This window comes from Miniopterus natalensis, chromosome 4 (assembly GCF_054644295.1).
Source record: "Miniopterus natalensis isolate mMinNat1 chromosome 4, mMinNat1.hap1, whole genome shotgun sequence".
In the NCBI taxonomy this organism is placed as follows: domain Eukaryota; kingdom Metazoa; phylum Chordata; class Mammalia; order Chiroptera; family Miniopteridae; genus Miniopterus; species Miniopterus natalensis.
In genome coordinates, this window is record NC_142084.1 from 53,268,215 (window position 1) to 53,284,718 (window position 16,504).

Consider the following 16,504-nt stretch of genomic DNA (forward strand, 5'->3'; position numbering starts at 1 on the left):
AGGAAGCAGAATATTAAAGAAAATTGCTGTGGTGAAGCTTTCTCTGCCTTTAAATGAGGAGGGTTGCTTCTTTTATGACACTGTTGCCCAATATTTTGAAAAAAAGTAGATGAGTTTAAGTTATAATTGCCCCTTAAAATAAAATTACAAACAAAAACAAAACAGCACTCTTCAGGGGACTATAACACAATACAGAATCTCCACAATATAACATTCATGGTCCAAAAATAACAATCCCCCAAAATAACAACATATAAGGAACAAGGGAAATATGACCCCTTCTCAAGAAGAAATAAAATTATCCCAGATAAAAAGAAGAGATTACATAGATATTGGACTTGGAAGTAGATCAATAACTCCAGAATAAGAAGTTCTGAAAAATATAAATAAATAGATTCGGTGTCAAGAGAGCCAAAAGAGGAAGAGACATGGGGGGGGGGGGGGGAATTAACTAGGGTAGGAAAAGATACAAAGGAAAATGAAGAAAAAAAAGAAATTTTAAACCATGAGACCTACAATAAACAGCCTTCCAGGAACTTCAGAAAAACAAGAAATCATTACAGATACCAACAAAGGAAAAAATTGTTACTGACTGTTAAAGTATGTAAACTAAGACTTGTTAAGTATCTGCTGAGAGGTATCTCAATTCATAATTGAAAAAAATGTTGACATCTGCATCGGTGTGTAATTTTAACATTAATCAAAGCCATATCAAACCACAAAGAAATAATATAACTAAAAAAGCAAAACAACTACAGTTTTATCTAGTAAAATAATTGGGATAAGGCAATATTTACAACCAGCCTTTAATTAAAAATAATGAATATAGAATAAAATTATATAACAAGGGGAAAAGCTAGCCACATAAATATCAACTAAAAGCAGAATTTAGTGTACTGTACCAAAGGATGCCTGGTAAAAAATAAAATTGAGAGATAATTTTATTCATTTACTCATTCAACTGGTACACACACGCACATACATATATATACTGCACCTGTCTATAAGTAATATTTTAAACAAGATATCTGAAATTAAAAAAAATAAGAAAAATAAATGTATAAAAGTAAAATTTTAGGTGAAAAGAATATAAAATGTTAACAAAAATTACTAGACAGAATACAATAAATGAGAAGAGGATTTTCATGTTATGAATGGCACAGCTTATTGGCACTAGGCATGTCTTAAGCTCGAAGGGAAAGAAATATATCACTTGTGCCTACTGGAGAGTATATTAGATGGAACTAATTAGAGTTTAGATATTTTCCACCTCCTAAAATATGGTAAGTCAAGAGGGCTAAGTAAAATTAATTTTGATCTAGGCTGGTATCTATATATCCCAGTGTTTTAAAAAGCCAGAGAATAGCAATCATAGACCAAAGATTCTCAAGCATGTCTGCACATTAAAATTTCCTAAAATTTTGTTTTAAAATTCCAGTGCCCTGGCCCCACACAAAGCCAATCAAATCAGAATTTTTAATAAGCTGCATTTTTGTATAAGCAGCTAGTTTTGAAAACCTCTATTTAATATAGTAGCAATTCTTGACACTAGGTGGTTTTCAGATTGCAGGCCAGGTAGTCTGCCCAAGTCAGTGTGCAATTAAATTGAAAAAATTAAAACATGGGTTCCTTGCCACATGGAAAGAGAATACAGAAAATAGGCATGGAGCAGACTGATGAAACTCAAAGGGAAGGTGGGGTTGGAGGAGTGGGTGGGGAGAGATTAATCAAAGAATTTATATGCATATATGCATAACCCATGCACACAGACAATACTGTGGAGAAGGCTTGGGGGGGGGCAGGTGTGGATGCTGGGTAGAGGTGATCAATGGGGGGAAAAAGGAGGACATCTGTAATACTTTCAATAATAAAGATAAATTTAAAAAAATATAGGGATGGGTTGAAATTCTGCTTCCATTACCTGAACCATGCTGATCAAGAAGTGATCACATCTTAACCATGACCTTGGGCCCAAAGCAGTTAAGATTGTTTGATATTACATGCCAGTATATGTAAGTGAGTTTGACCAGATCCCTTTCCTTTTTACTGTCTGGTGAATCAGCCCTGGCTAACTATGAACATGTGCCACTGCTTGTATCATGGAAAAATTGTAGTACCCATTTTCAGGACATAAAATATCATCAGGATTTTATCATCAAAAAAAAGTAAAGTCAAAGAATAGAACTTACAGTAAGTAAGATAAATTAAACAATATTTGTAATTTCTTTTATCTATCCAATTTGTTGGCAATAGAAAGAAACTGGGTGTTCACCTATTCAAATAAGTAAATAGACAAAAGGTCTTCCTTAGAGAAATATTAGAGAAGAAAATTAGGGCAATTACCCAGTAGTATCAGAAATCAGAGAAGTCTTATCTTCTATGAAAAGCAATAGCCCAACTTGAGACTCAGGAAAGTTATGGTACCAACATATGTGGGCTGTCCAAGCTGGAGCTCAAGTAATGATTCTTTCCATTTTCCCACATCTAGCCAACTGAATATCAGCCAGAATAGCAAAGCATGGCAATAAGGTATTCATCTTCAAATCCTCGAGAGCTTTACGAGTGGCTCTCTTGAACCTAAATGAAGAAGTCAGATCCATTTCATGTTAATCTTAAATTTAAAGAAATCCTAAATGGTTTTAATGACCTTGCTTGGGTCCAGCTGAATCCAATGAATTATTTCCTTTTTCAGTTCCTCTTCATATTTCTTGGCATCTGCCTTCATAATGACTATTTTATTTTTGAAGCAGCTGAATTCTTCAGGTTCTAGCTCCTTGAAAACAAATACCAAGAAAAATGAAGTTCCTCATCCTTTCTAGAGTTTTCCATATACACCATCATGAAGGAAATCTCCCAAGCAGGCATCCACATTCAGTTACAGAGTTCACTGCAGATAGGCCAACAGTTCTGTTCTCTATGTAATGGTTGCATATTATTTTGTTTTCATTAGAACATACTAACACATAAATGTTTTTAATATTGCAGTTAGCTTTAGAGGTAAAAGAAATAAAAATTTCTAAAATGTTTGTTTTCATACACACACACACACACACACACACATATATATTTACCATGACAAGGCACTATTCTAAGCATTTTACAAATAAAAATTAAGTTAATCTTCATAACAAACCAACAAAGTAAATATTTTTTGGTAGGAATAATAAAGAAATTTAACTAATTTGCCCAATTCTGGAGCACCGTGGCTCTGGAGTCTAAATTCTTAACAATAAACTATACTGCATTTATCTAAACCAGAATAAATACCATTCATGAATTTGCTCATCACTGAGGGAGTGCCATAGCCAAAGTATTAGAGATATCAGCTGTAGAGAGTATAAAATCACACACCTGCTTTCTTTTCCATTCTGGCCAAATGTGTACCATTGCATCATAAAGCAGTATGCTTTCCCTTGGAGAAAATCCAAGGTCTAAAGGGATTCCATATTTCTTTATCTAAAACCCATAAAATACAAAATAATTAATTTTATATTCCATATACATATTTTTAACAATCTGGATACATTCTCATCTTCCCAAGTGGTTGATACTTACATGGTTGACTGTAAGTGCAGCACATGGGTGATAGTGTTCAATGATAAAGTCATCATCCTTTAGGGAACACACGTACTTCTCTAGATCATTGTATCGCTCTTTGTACCATACTGTAAGCATAGGATTGAAATGATCATCAAGATCTGTTTGTTTTCAAAACAATCACCTAATTATAATTTTACAATTATAAGCAGATCTAGAAAGAGCCCATTGCCAAAAATTAGAAACAGTGCTGTGCACTGGGAAGAACTTTGAAAGAGGAATCAATGTATCTATACTGCATATTTGTGCTTTACTTTTCTTCCTGGTCTTAATCTTCAATTATATCGTATCATCATTTCTAGTATTTAATTATGATTTTCTAATTTATTTCTCTATGTAATTTTGTAAAGCATGTCTTTGTGTAATGGGGTATGGGATAGATCAATGGATATATAGACACACAATGAATTAGGGACAGTGGATATCACTATTATTATTATTATTATATTATCTCTCTATCTTTAAGAATAATATTACCAGGGCAAAGAAAGAATATGTGTCTTCTTTTTTTTTCTGTTCATTTTCTTTAATCGAAGAAACTGATATTCTAACTACCTCTATTAATATTACACTGGGTTTAATTTTTTTTCTTAGCACTTACCATTACCTAACATGCTATCTATTTTCTTTTCTTTACTATTCATCTTGTTTAATCTCTATGTCCACATTAAAATTTAAGCTCCAGAAAAGCAGAGTCTGTTTTCTATTGTAATTCTAGGGATTTATACAATTTTAATACTACTTCATAGAATTCTCATGAAAACAGCCATGAGTATATGACATGTAGCAACACTCATTAATTCAGTAGTAAAATATTTGGAGTACATATAAAAGACAGCATTGTATGGATTAAAAACAAATATATATATATGTTTTATATATAATGCGTTATATATAATAGTATCTATTTACATATATACATATAAATATATATACATACATTTAAAATGTCTAGTGTTTTCCAAGGAAAATAAGACATTAAAAGAGGTACAAAAGATAGTAGGACATATCATAATGTAGGACATAGTATGGGACTTGAACTAAAAGAATTAAGGTTGTATTTGAGCTGTGCCTCTAGATGATCTCTCTTAAATAATGAATAGATAGAATGTGGTCAAGTGTAAATGAAAGGTTATTATAGAACAAGGAATTTAAAAAGGAAAGGCAAGTTCTGAGGAACAATGAATAATTCCAACGTCAAGAAAACCCACAAAAAGGAAGATGCTGTGGTCTGAAACAGGAATAGACCACAGAACTAGACCGCAAGTGAAGCAGGACACTTTCAAGCAGTGACTTTTCAGCAAACCCAAACTGAACTGCCCTCTAGAAATGTTTTTGCCTTAGTTTTTTCTTACAAAAATAAGGAGTGAAACATTTATCTGTGCTGCAATTCCATCTTTAACCACACTGAATTATGCAGAAATTCTCATCATTTCAAAATAGATCATCATTGCAAAGAGCTTGATCTTCGAGTTTATTAGATCCACCATTTGTTAGCTGTGTGGACTTCAGCATGTCACTTAATCCTCTAGAGCTACTATTCTTATTTAATTTCCTCTGTATATTAAAACAAAATTTGCTCTCTATTTATGAGTCTGTCTCTATTTTGCTTGTTAGTTCATTTTGTTCATTAGATTCCACATCTGAGTGAAATCATATGATAGGAAAAAATTGATTTCCCTTCAGATTTGTAGTAAGAATCAAACTGTTTTACTCATATAAGATTCCCTAATATGTTACAAATATGTGGAGTATGCTCGATGATTCCGAGTGCCCCTTCTCCTAGGTTGAGATGGTCATACCCAGTCTAACTCTGTGTGATGGCTTTTCTATTATTTTTCTTTGTTGTTTCCTTGAAACTTTCATGGCATTTTTCGATGAACCAGAATTTTCCATTGTGCTTTCAACATGTTGCCAGTATCCTTTAACTGACACCAACCACCTAGTGATAAAAAAAGAAAAAGGTATTATCATCACAGAAAAAAATCTGCATCATGTTTTCCCAGAAAAATCACTAAAAATTGATTCTAAGAGAATAAAAATCTTCTCTAAACTTTATACATATTAAAATATTTATAATAGCTACCATTTATTGCATACTAACCACATAGTTTAATCAGTTATTACTTTTATGCAATAACCAAGAATATTTTGAGGTTTCTTATGAAATTCAATAACCCAATAAAACAGTTATATGCATTTCTGCTATATGTGTTGACTCAGTTTGAAAACATTATTGGTGTTTTGCGTAGGAAAATAGTGTACATAGGATATTGGGAGGATAGTTCTAAACTGCCTTATGCTGCCCTCTGAGAATCTAAATATCAAGCTATAAATAGGAAAACTAAATCACTCTCACACAAAATTCTTTAAAAAAAAAAAAATCTGTATTGATTTCAGAGAGAGGAAGGGAGAGGGAGAGAGAGAGAGAGAAACATCAATGATGAGAGAGTCATTGATCGGCTGCCTCCTGCACACCCCTGACTGGGGATGGAGCCCGCAACCCGGGCCTGTGCCCTGACCGGGAATCGAACCGTGATCTCCTGGATCCTAGGTCGATGCTCAACTGCTGAGCCATGCCCAGCCCAGCTCACACAAAATTCCTGAAGAACCAGCATGTAAATTATATCTAGTCAAAGGATGAGAGCAAATGTTTTCTAGTTAAATATAGCAAAATTTTAAGAAAATAAGTGTTACTGAAGAGATTTTTGTTTTGTTTTAGAGATTACTTTAAATAGTCTATGATTATATTATTAATTTTCATTATTATTATCATTAATAGCAATTACAATGAATGCAAAACTCAGTCTTACTCAGTGAGATGCTCAGGATTACTGATAGTAGCAGAAAGTGCCAGAAATGGACACCGAATTGTAACAAGAAGATGTTCCCAAACTTCAGCTCCAATTTCTCCCCCAAGACAGTGAACCTGGCAATGCAGTTAAATAGACTCAGTATAAAATCAGTGACTTTTTTTCCCCAAAATACAAATAGATTAGGCCACCAGAACTTATTATTTTCTCCTCTCTCCACATTTAGTAATGTTCATTCACCACTGACAAAGTTGGTCAAAGAATCCCAATGTGATTTTGAGAAGAATTAAACTGGGTTTGAGAATAACACTGAGACATGACTTGCTCTGTTATGCATGATGGTAGCTGAACTGCGGAAAAGATGATCACATGCCATGGTAACAATACTCATAAACAAGGACAAATTAAGCAAAAAATACATTTTGTAAGTCTTGTTGACAAATGAAATATTGGCTAAATTATAGCAATTACCACAAAAAGATAAGATGAAGAAAAATCTATGTAAAAATAAAACATTTTAGTCATGTGTCACTAGTCCTATTACTGAAATGCAGATGAAAATATTTATAAAAAAATTAATTTTAAATAAATACACTTCTTCAGTCTTTGGTCTATTAATATACATAGAACACTTATTCTGTACTAGTTAAAAATCTAGAGAAAGCCTAGTCCCCTGACAGTAAATGGGGGCAAGATAAGTGCAGTGATTATTAGCTCATTCATTATTAGTTTGCCACAATGATATGGGAAACTTTAAAAGACTTGATTTTAAATAATTTCTGTAAAATTCTCAGCTATCAATAAATTTTTATTTAGTAAAATTAGATCTTTATGTATATTATAGCCTATATTTTATAGAATAAGAAAAAGAGAAAAACAACTCAATTTCAAAAGTCTTGTTTATGCTTAATTTCTGACTTTTACTGAAGCCTTTATCCTTCGTGAAATATTTATCCACTATGAGGCAGGCTCTATAGAGAGGTAAAGAGAAGCGTTCAAAAAGCTTTTAGTCAAAACAGAGAGAAAAACAAAAAGAAAAACATGTAAATGACATTAGAAATATATTGATAACAAGATCATTTTAACAAAGTGTGTGTGTTTGAAGTGCCAGTAGATAGGAGATGAATGTGGAATTTATATTGACGAAGTGAGACTTGGTAAGAAACACTCTTTAGTATTTTAACTAAAGATACAGAAGACAAGATTTAAAATAAATATCTTGCAGTTTTTTTCTTCGTTGCTATGTTAGAGGACATTTAATCTCATCTTTTTACTTGTACAGATAGATACTTCTGTGTGTCTGTGCCGCATTAAAGCACAGAACATGGAAGCATGACCTGCGTTCTAACCTTGGCCCTGCACTTAACATGGGGTGAACTGGAAAAAAGTTCACCTCTCTTAGCCTCAGTTCACTAGCCATCAAAATAGTAGCTAATGTATAGTGTTTTTCTGAAGACTAAATGGCATTATAGCTGGACATTTAGAATAAATATTCATAGTAGACATTAAAATAATGGTAACATAATTTTATGTACAGCAATATGTATAATATAATTACTTATATCTAAGTGAATCTGCACTCTTTTTTAACCTTTGTTTTATTGTGAAATGTAACATTCAATAAGTGTATACAATATACTTTCATATTAACAAAGTATAATTCAGATTAAGTAAAGCAAACATTCTCATAAATCAAGGCAAATATTTACAGTATCTCTGAAGTCTATATTATAACAACCTTTTTTGATAGTTACGTTGATTTTTAAAAATCATGACTTGGTTTTCATTATATTTCTTTATATATATACATATGTGTGTTCGCAAACAATATGTTGATTTTGCCAGTTTTGTAAGGTTTTGCGATTTGAATTATAGAGCACCTGTCCTTTGCTCAATATTATAATTTTAAGATTATTCTACTTATTTTCATTGATCTATGTATTCAATTGTATAAATATACCACATTTTGTTATTATTTCCGCTCTAATGGACATCTGAGTTGCTACTCTGAACATGGGTGAGAGTTCTTAAATTGTCTTATTTTTTAAGACCATACATCTTTTTTTCTAGTCCTCAGGTATATAACTAGAATTGGAATTCCTTGTTCATGAAGTATTGTCATCTTCATTAGATATAGTAAAAACAATTTCCAAAGCGGCACCTGCTAGCAGTGTATATGCCTTCCCATTGCTCCACTTCCTCCCCAACACTGACACTGTCAGATTCTAACCTTTACTGTCTGATTGGTGTGTTTCATTGTGATTTTAATTTAACTTTTTAGCTGAGTTCTTTTCAGGGGTGTATTAGACATTGGAAAATCTTTTTTTGTGATGGCCTTTCCTCTTAATATTTTAAAGAAATCATATATTTTAAATCAGAGGTCTTTGCGAGTTTATAAATTACAAATACTTCCACTCAGTGGCTTGTAATTTCATTCTCTTAATTATATATTTTGATGAATAAAATGTCTTGATTTTAATATAAAATTATTAATCTATTTTTCATAGTTTGTGTTTTCAACTTTACGTTTAAGAGGTCTTTCTCTACTCCTAAGTAATGAAGATATTCTTTTCAGATAACATATTTTAAAGTTGCATCAATTTGCCTTTCACATTTCTGTGTTTAAATCATTTGAAATTGATTTTGTGTATGATGTGAGGAAGAAATCTAATTTTTTTCTCCTCCACATTAATTTCCAATTTTTCCAATACTGTTTCTAGTGCCACATTTTTCTTAAATAAAATGCCTATACATGGTTCTATTTCTGGTCTGCTGGCCCATTTGTCTATATCTTTCTCCCTGTTTCAAAAGGCATCACTCCATTACCATAGTTGTACAATAAATCCTGATACCCGATAGAGTAAGTTTGTTCACCTTGATCTTCTTTTTTAAATGCATTTTTTCCCTACTTTAATCTTCTTTTCCAAATGTGTCTTGGTTACTTTTTCCCTTTTGCATTTCCATGTAAGTTTCAGAACCAGGTAATCAGTTTTTCCCCCCCACCAATGTGCAAACCTGCACACACAGTCACACACATAAATACCATGAAAGGACAGAAAAAAAAGAAAAAGAAAAAGAAAATGTAAGTTTTTACTGTGATTGCAGTGAATCTATAGAAAAATTTGGGGACCTAATTGTCCAGAATGATCTGTTTGTGTCCAAACTCATCTATCATCACTATAATCATAATCAGGGCACTTATAATATTGACTTTCCCAATGTGAAAACATGGACTATTTCTCTAGGTATCTCTATTCATTTTATTCTTCAAAAAAATCTCATTAAATAGCCTCAGTAAAGTTTAACAATTTATTTATAGAAGTCCTATACATTCCAAAGTACTTTGTGTATTTAATGATACTAGAAATAATATTAAAAATACTTTTTTATCTCACTTTCTCAATATGTGTCGCCAATATGAAAATTATTTATCAATTTGAATTTCAGAAGATGAAAAATATAAAGATATATTCTTGACCTAAATGTAACTATGCTAGAAATACAAACCAAAAAGATAGTTTTTTAAAAAAGAAGTATATTTGAAAATTAAGAAATATAGTTTTAATTAACCTATGGACCAAAAACTAAATGATGATGGCAATTAAAAGATATTTTAAACTGAATCATAAAAAATGTAATGTTCCAGTGTTGCTAAGGCAGTACTTTAAGATTAATGTATAACCTTCAATACATTAATGTATTAGAAAAAAATAAATACATGTATTAGGAAAGAACGCAAAATTCCTGTTCAAATCATGTATTCCTAAATTTGCACCCTACTTTGTTTATTTTAGTCTGTTTAATTGTATTGTTTGCTTATTTGTATTTTGTTCTTTATTTCCTCCCAGTATCATTCATGAAATCAATGCTAGCTAGCAGTATAAGATACTTTCACTTTAAACCAGCAATAAAGTGACATGACCAATTTTAGCCATTAATGCAACCAGTATAGTTAATAAGAAAGTACCTCTTAAAAGATAGTTGGTTCAGGGGGATAAAGTTCTATAGCTAAAAGAAAAATAGTCTATTAATAATATTAGTTTGTCCAGTGATTTTTAGGATACTTTCTCTCTGCTATTATCACTCTTATTCTAGAAAACTTTCCATTACCCTTTTCAACTCCTTACAGATCTATCTTTTAACACCCACACATTCAGTCTATCCCTTCCTTACAGTGAATATTTATTTTAATAACTGTCCATAGGATTGCCATCTTTACTAAAATACATAAGCTACATATTTTATGTACATAAAAAAAGTGGAATAACAGTACATACCTCAAAGAGATTAAAGATGGCTATGGACTGAGTGGAAGCTACACTGACACTCTCCCAGGACCAAACTGGAATTACAACTAAAATATGGAAAAACCATCCTGAAAATCAACTGCAACCAAAGACTAGCTGGAGAGCACCCTCATAATGAAGGAGGAAAAGTGGAGACCAAATAGAGCTGGTAGGAAGTGTGGAGGCAGAAGAGGGCTGGCTGGGCCCCCACAGGCAGCAGCTGAAGGTCCGGAGGGAGATCTCAGCTGTGGGGGGGGTTCCCACCGAGGACTCTGGGGCCTAAACCCCAGCCTGGGCTCCCCAGCCCAGAGCACCAGAACTGAGAAAGGTGCCCACATAACATCTGGCTGTGAAAAGCAGCCGGGCTTCTGTCTGCCAGGGAGAGGCAGCTGGAACTGCAGGCACCCTCTCAAAGAGCCAATGCACGAAGTTTCATTTGCAGCCACTCACCTTGGGCTCCAGCAGAGGGAGGGCAGAGTGGACTGGAGCTGTGTGAGGAGAACATAGAGCTGTGGGCCCTGGAGACTGAGATCAGAAAGCACCCCTCTGGATTCCTTCACTGAGTCATTCACCCATACTGCAGAGGACATCTGACACCTGCAGACATTTACCTCCCAAGCAGCTTTTGCCTGAGGGGGAAGCAATTGCCCCACCCTGCTGGAAAACCTCTCACCCCATCCTGTGGAGTTTCTACAGCCTGAGGCTCAATAAGAGAATGATAACAATCAGCTGCCTCACCCTGTGGAGTTTCTACAACCTGAGGCTCTTTAAAAGAATCAGATTAATTAACCAGCCCCCAGTCAGAGGCAGACCTCCAAATGCTTTGAGTCTTTGACTGATCTGCTTCTGGACCTGGGCCTTGGAAAAGCAGGCTTTGCAGTGCATCTTGGTCCTATCAAAATGCACCCAGCGCCAACAGAGGGGCCTCAAGCCCTAGGTTGTTGATAGCTCCAAACAGAGTACTCAGGGCCAGTCACAAACAGCATCTGACATTAGCCTACACCAGAGACCTTCCAAAAAGACTGAGAGTCCTAGCAGACCTACCTAATATGTAGAAACAAACCCAAATAGGCAGCCAAAATGGGGAGACAAAAAACAAGCCCCAAATGAAAGAACAAGAGAAGTCTCCAGAAAAAGAGCTAAAGGAAGTGGAGATAAGCAATCTATTAGATATAGAGTTCAGAATACTGATCATAAAGATACTCAGCAGCATGAAAAAAGATATGGAAACTATGAAAAATGACCAGTCAGAAATGAAGAATCACATAGCAGAAATAAAGAAGACATTGGAAGGAATAAACAGCAGACTAGGAGAAGCTGAGGACAGGATCAGCAAATTAGAAGACAGGGTAGAAAATATCACTCAATCAGAGATCCAAAAAGAAAAAAAATTAAAAAACAAGACAGTCTAAGGGAGCTGTGGGACAACATGAAATGTAACAATATTCACATCATAGAAGTGGCAGAAGAGGTCGAAGGTAAGCAAGGGGTAGAGAATCTGTTTGAAGGAAACTTCCCTAACCTGGTCAAGGAAAAAGTCACACAAGTTCAGGAGGCATAGAGAGTCCCAAGCAAGAAGAACTCAAAGATGCCCATGCCCAGGCACACCATAATTAAAATGCCAAAAGTCCACAACAAAGAGAATCTTAAAGGTAGCAAGAGGAAAGTAAGCTGTTACCTACAAAGAAGCTCCCATAAAGTTTTCAGCTGACTTCTCATCAGAAACTCTACAGGCCAGAAGGGAATGGCATGAAGTATTTAAGGTAATGCAAAACAAGGATCTGAAACCAAGACTACTCTATCCAGCAAGGCTATCATTCAAGATAGTGAAATAAAGAGCTTCCCAGACAAAATAGGGCTAAAGGAGTTTATCACCACCAAACCAGCATTGCAGAAAATGTTAAAGGGACTGCTGTAATGTGAAGTAGAAATAGAAGCATTGCAAGAAATGTTAAAAAGACTGCTATAATAATAATAAGAAATAGAGAGAGAAACATAGGCATAAAGAATTAAAATGGCAATAAATAAGGACCTATCGATAATAACCTTAAGGACTTTAAGGGAGAGATCAACTGCTATACAGTCATAGTCATGGACTTTAACACCCCACTGACTTCACTGGATAGATCTTCAGACAAAAAGTCAACACAGAAACAGTGACTCTAAATGGCACACTAGATCAGATGGATTTAATTGATATTTACAGAACATTTCACCCCAAAGCTGCAGAATATACATTCCTCTCAAGTGCACATGGGTCATTCTCAAAGACAGACCACATGTTAGGACACAAAACAAGCCTCTACAGGTTCAAGAAGATTGAAATCATATTGAGCATCTCAGATCACAAGGGCATGAAATTAGAAATCAACTACAGTAAAAACACTCAAAAACATTCGAACACATGGAGGCTAAATAACATGTTATTAAACAATGAATGGGTGACCAATAAGATCAAGAAAGAAATCAAAAACTTCCTGGAAACAAATGAAAATGAACACACAACAACCCAAAAGCTATGGGACACAGCAAAGGCAGTCCTAAGAGGGAAGTTCTAGCACTACAGGCCTATTTCAAAAAGCAAGAAACATTTTTAGTAAACTATCTAACCGTACAACTTAAAGAATTAGAAAGCTCCCCTGTGAAGCCATCCGGACTAGGGCTCTTGTTTGCTGGGAGTTTTTTTTATTACTGCTTCAATTTCATCAGTTGTTATTAGCCTATTCAGGTTTTCTGATTCTTCCTGAATCAGTTTTACATGATGTCACTCAGATGTGGAATCTAATAAACAAAATAGACTCAGGAACAAAATAGATTCAGAGACACAGAAGCATGGAACAGTCTGAGGGATCTCAGTGGGAAGGCAGGGGTGGGGGAGTGGGTGGGGAGAGATTAATTAAAGAACTTATATGCATATATGCATAACCCATGGACACAGACAATAGTGTGGAGAAGGCCTGTGAGGGGAACAGATGCGGAGTGGAGGGGATGAATGGGGGGGGGGGGAGGATATCTGTAATACTTTCAACAAGAAACATAAAATTTTTTTTAAAAGGTAGCATACCTCATCAAAAATGACATATCTCATCCTTTTCACCCACATTTGATTACGAGGTGATAGCAAGAGTATTTCCAAACACTGAGGCACTGTCACCAATATCTGTTAAAAAAAAAAAAAAGGAAACCATTGACTTAATTATTTTTAACTGTCCCACCTCCCCCCCCTTTTCCTCCCCAGACCCCACCCTTCCCTTCCTTTTAAACATCAGTAAAATATTTTAGATGATACAGTATGTTCATATCAGCATTTCCGTTAAAACAATCATCTCATTTGTGGAAAAACAAAACAAATTTGTGTAACAAATGTATGTTGTGGTTGATATATTCAAAAAGTTAAGCTTGTTTAATTAAGAAACATTCCCCCATATAATATATTGGAAATACAACATCATCACAATTTGAAACCTTCGCCATTGAAAGAAGCTGCTTCCTCATATTAAAATTTCAGAAAAGTATGTTACTTTGTATAGAAAATACAATTTTTTGAAAGTTAACAAAAATAATATAAATAATGTTAAAATACAAATATATTTCACAGGGTAATTGTGAATTTAATTTATCCTCACATTAAAACCTTGAAGTACCTATCAAAGTGCCTTAATACGAATTATTATTTACTATGTGTTCCTGTCGGTGACATACCTGACAATTCAAGGCGTCATGACGGTAATCTCTTGTAAACACTCCACACACCACCAATCCTTTTGGCAGAGCTTTGGTAAATAAACTGCAGATAGTTCCTACCACTTGATTAACCAGAGCCTTAAATCATAAAAGACACAATCTGCTATTCAGTCATTATTGATAACACTGAAAAAATTGTTTAAAGTTACCAAGTATTTGTTCCAACAAATTTACATGCAAAAAGTACAGCACCAATTTTATATAACTCTTTCTTAATAAAAGAGTTACTTTCACCAAATGCTTCTTACTGGTTCCATTTTAAAGTTTTCCTTAATGTATAATCTATCACAGTTCTTAATGGGCTAGCTAAAGACAATAAGCAACAATCTCTGCCACGTAAATGGGATATATATTTGAACAGGTGAAATGAGATGATGATTTTTTATTTAAAATTCTAATTGGTTCTCCAATAATCGGCTTATTACTTAATTTCCCTGAGCCTCAGCTTTCTCACCTGTAAAGCGAGAGTGCTGGGTGATAGGATAGAGATGATCCCTCCCAACACTAGCATTCTGAATTTCTTCTCTCACTGCATCTTTAAGGCCTGCAATTAAGTATTCTCTTTAGGAAGGAGAGAGGAAAGAATATGCCAAGTCCCTTCTAGATGAAGAGAAAAATTCTGATTTAGCCAAGCACCTCTAGACATCGTTTTAAACAGGTTCCTAAAGGAAGAGTCTATAGCACTTGGAATCATCAGGGGCTATTCTGCAGAGCATGAAAGCGAAATGAGAAAGGCTGCTTTTCCCTCCCCTGTCCTCTCTTATGAACTTATCTATCCTCTCTTAACCCTGGCACGGATATCATATGGTTTCTTTGAGCAAAATTCTCTAAATCATTAAATCCTTATTTTTAATAAGTGCTGGACCTAAGGAGGTTTAAGCAATAAAATGAATAAAAAATAAGGGTGAATAGTACCATTATTGATCACTGTTTGCACCCAGACATATTATAATATGCCTTACATATATCATCTCACTTAATCCTTAGAATAAAAGCACAGTGGCCCCCCTCCCCCCATCCACAAAGCATATGATTCAAGACTCCCAATGGATGCTTGAAACGGGGGTAGTAGTGAACCTTATATACAGGGACTATGTTTTTTCCTATACATATATACCATTTCACTTAAAGGAAGCATTTTACAGCTTCTCCTTAGCATATCCAAATTGCCTGTCACTACTTTTGCACTTTGGGGCCATTATTAAGTAAAATAAGGTTACTTGAACACAAGCACTGCCATACCACAGCTAATCTAATAACCGAGAGGGCTGCTAAGTGGTTAATGGGCAGGGGGTGCACACTGCGAAGGTACCCTGGATGATTCACATCGCGGACAGGGCAGAATGGGACCACGCTACTCAGAACAGCACACAATTTCACAGTTATGAATTGTTTATTTTTGGAAATTTCCATTTAATATTTTTGGACCATGGTTGACCATGGATAACAAGAACCATGGAAAGCAAAACCATAGATGGGGGGGGGGGCTACTGTATAATGTAAGCATTATTCTCCTCTGTTTCCAGACAGGGAAACTAAGGTAAGAAACTGGCTCAAGGTCACTCAGCCCATGAGCACTCACATCCATGACTGCAGTGCTGGAGCCTGCACCCTCTGCTACCTCACTGTGATTAAGGGCACAAACAGCAGTCAAGGAAAATTACTGTAAGATACACGCTGTCATATGCACACAATACCTTTGTTGGAGCAACATACACAATCACCCTGTCATCACTCTCTCTCAGGATTTTCTCCATGCAGTAGTAAGAAGCATAGGTTTTCCCGGATGAAGTCGGGGCAACAATTACAGCAGATTCATTATTATCTACGACATCAAGGAGTTCCCTCTAGGTAAAAAAAAACAACACATTTCATTTTGAAAATACATATTTAGTGTCAAATTTTAATTTGACAACAATATCTAAGGCAAATTAGTATTCACAGTTCCTTCTGAGACATAGTAGTGTACCAGGTCACAGAGATGCAGAAAACAGGCTGATAGCTGGGGGGGGGGGGGGGCTGGATAAAAAAGTGAAGGGATTTAAAAAAATACCTCATAGACAG

General features: G+C 34.8%; 1 protein-coding gene across 1 annotated transcript in view; it reads right to left on the reverse strand.

Moving 5' to 3' along the window:
* Positions 1 to 16,504, reverse strand: part of LOC107527531 (putative ATP-dependent RNA helicase DDX60) — a 78,975-nt gene that overhangs the window by 25,834 nt on the left and 36,637 nt on the right. The window contains 8 exon segments of the mRNA XM_016200308.2: positions 2,648 to 2,773; positions 3,352 to 3,456; positions 3,556 to 3,665; positions 5,400 to 5,539; positions 6,411 to 6,526; positions 13,761 to 13,856; positions 14,399 to 14,518; positions 16,138 to 16,287. Of these exon segments, the coding sequence (XP_016055794.2) occupies positions 2,648 to 2,773; positions 3,352 to 3,456; positions 3,556 to 3,665; positions 5,400 to 5,539; positions 6,411 to 6,526; positions 13,761 to 13,856; positions 14,399 to 14,518; positions 16,138 to 16,287 (963 nt within the window).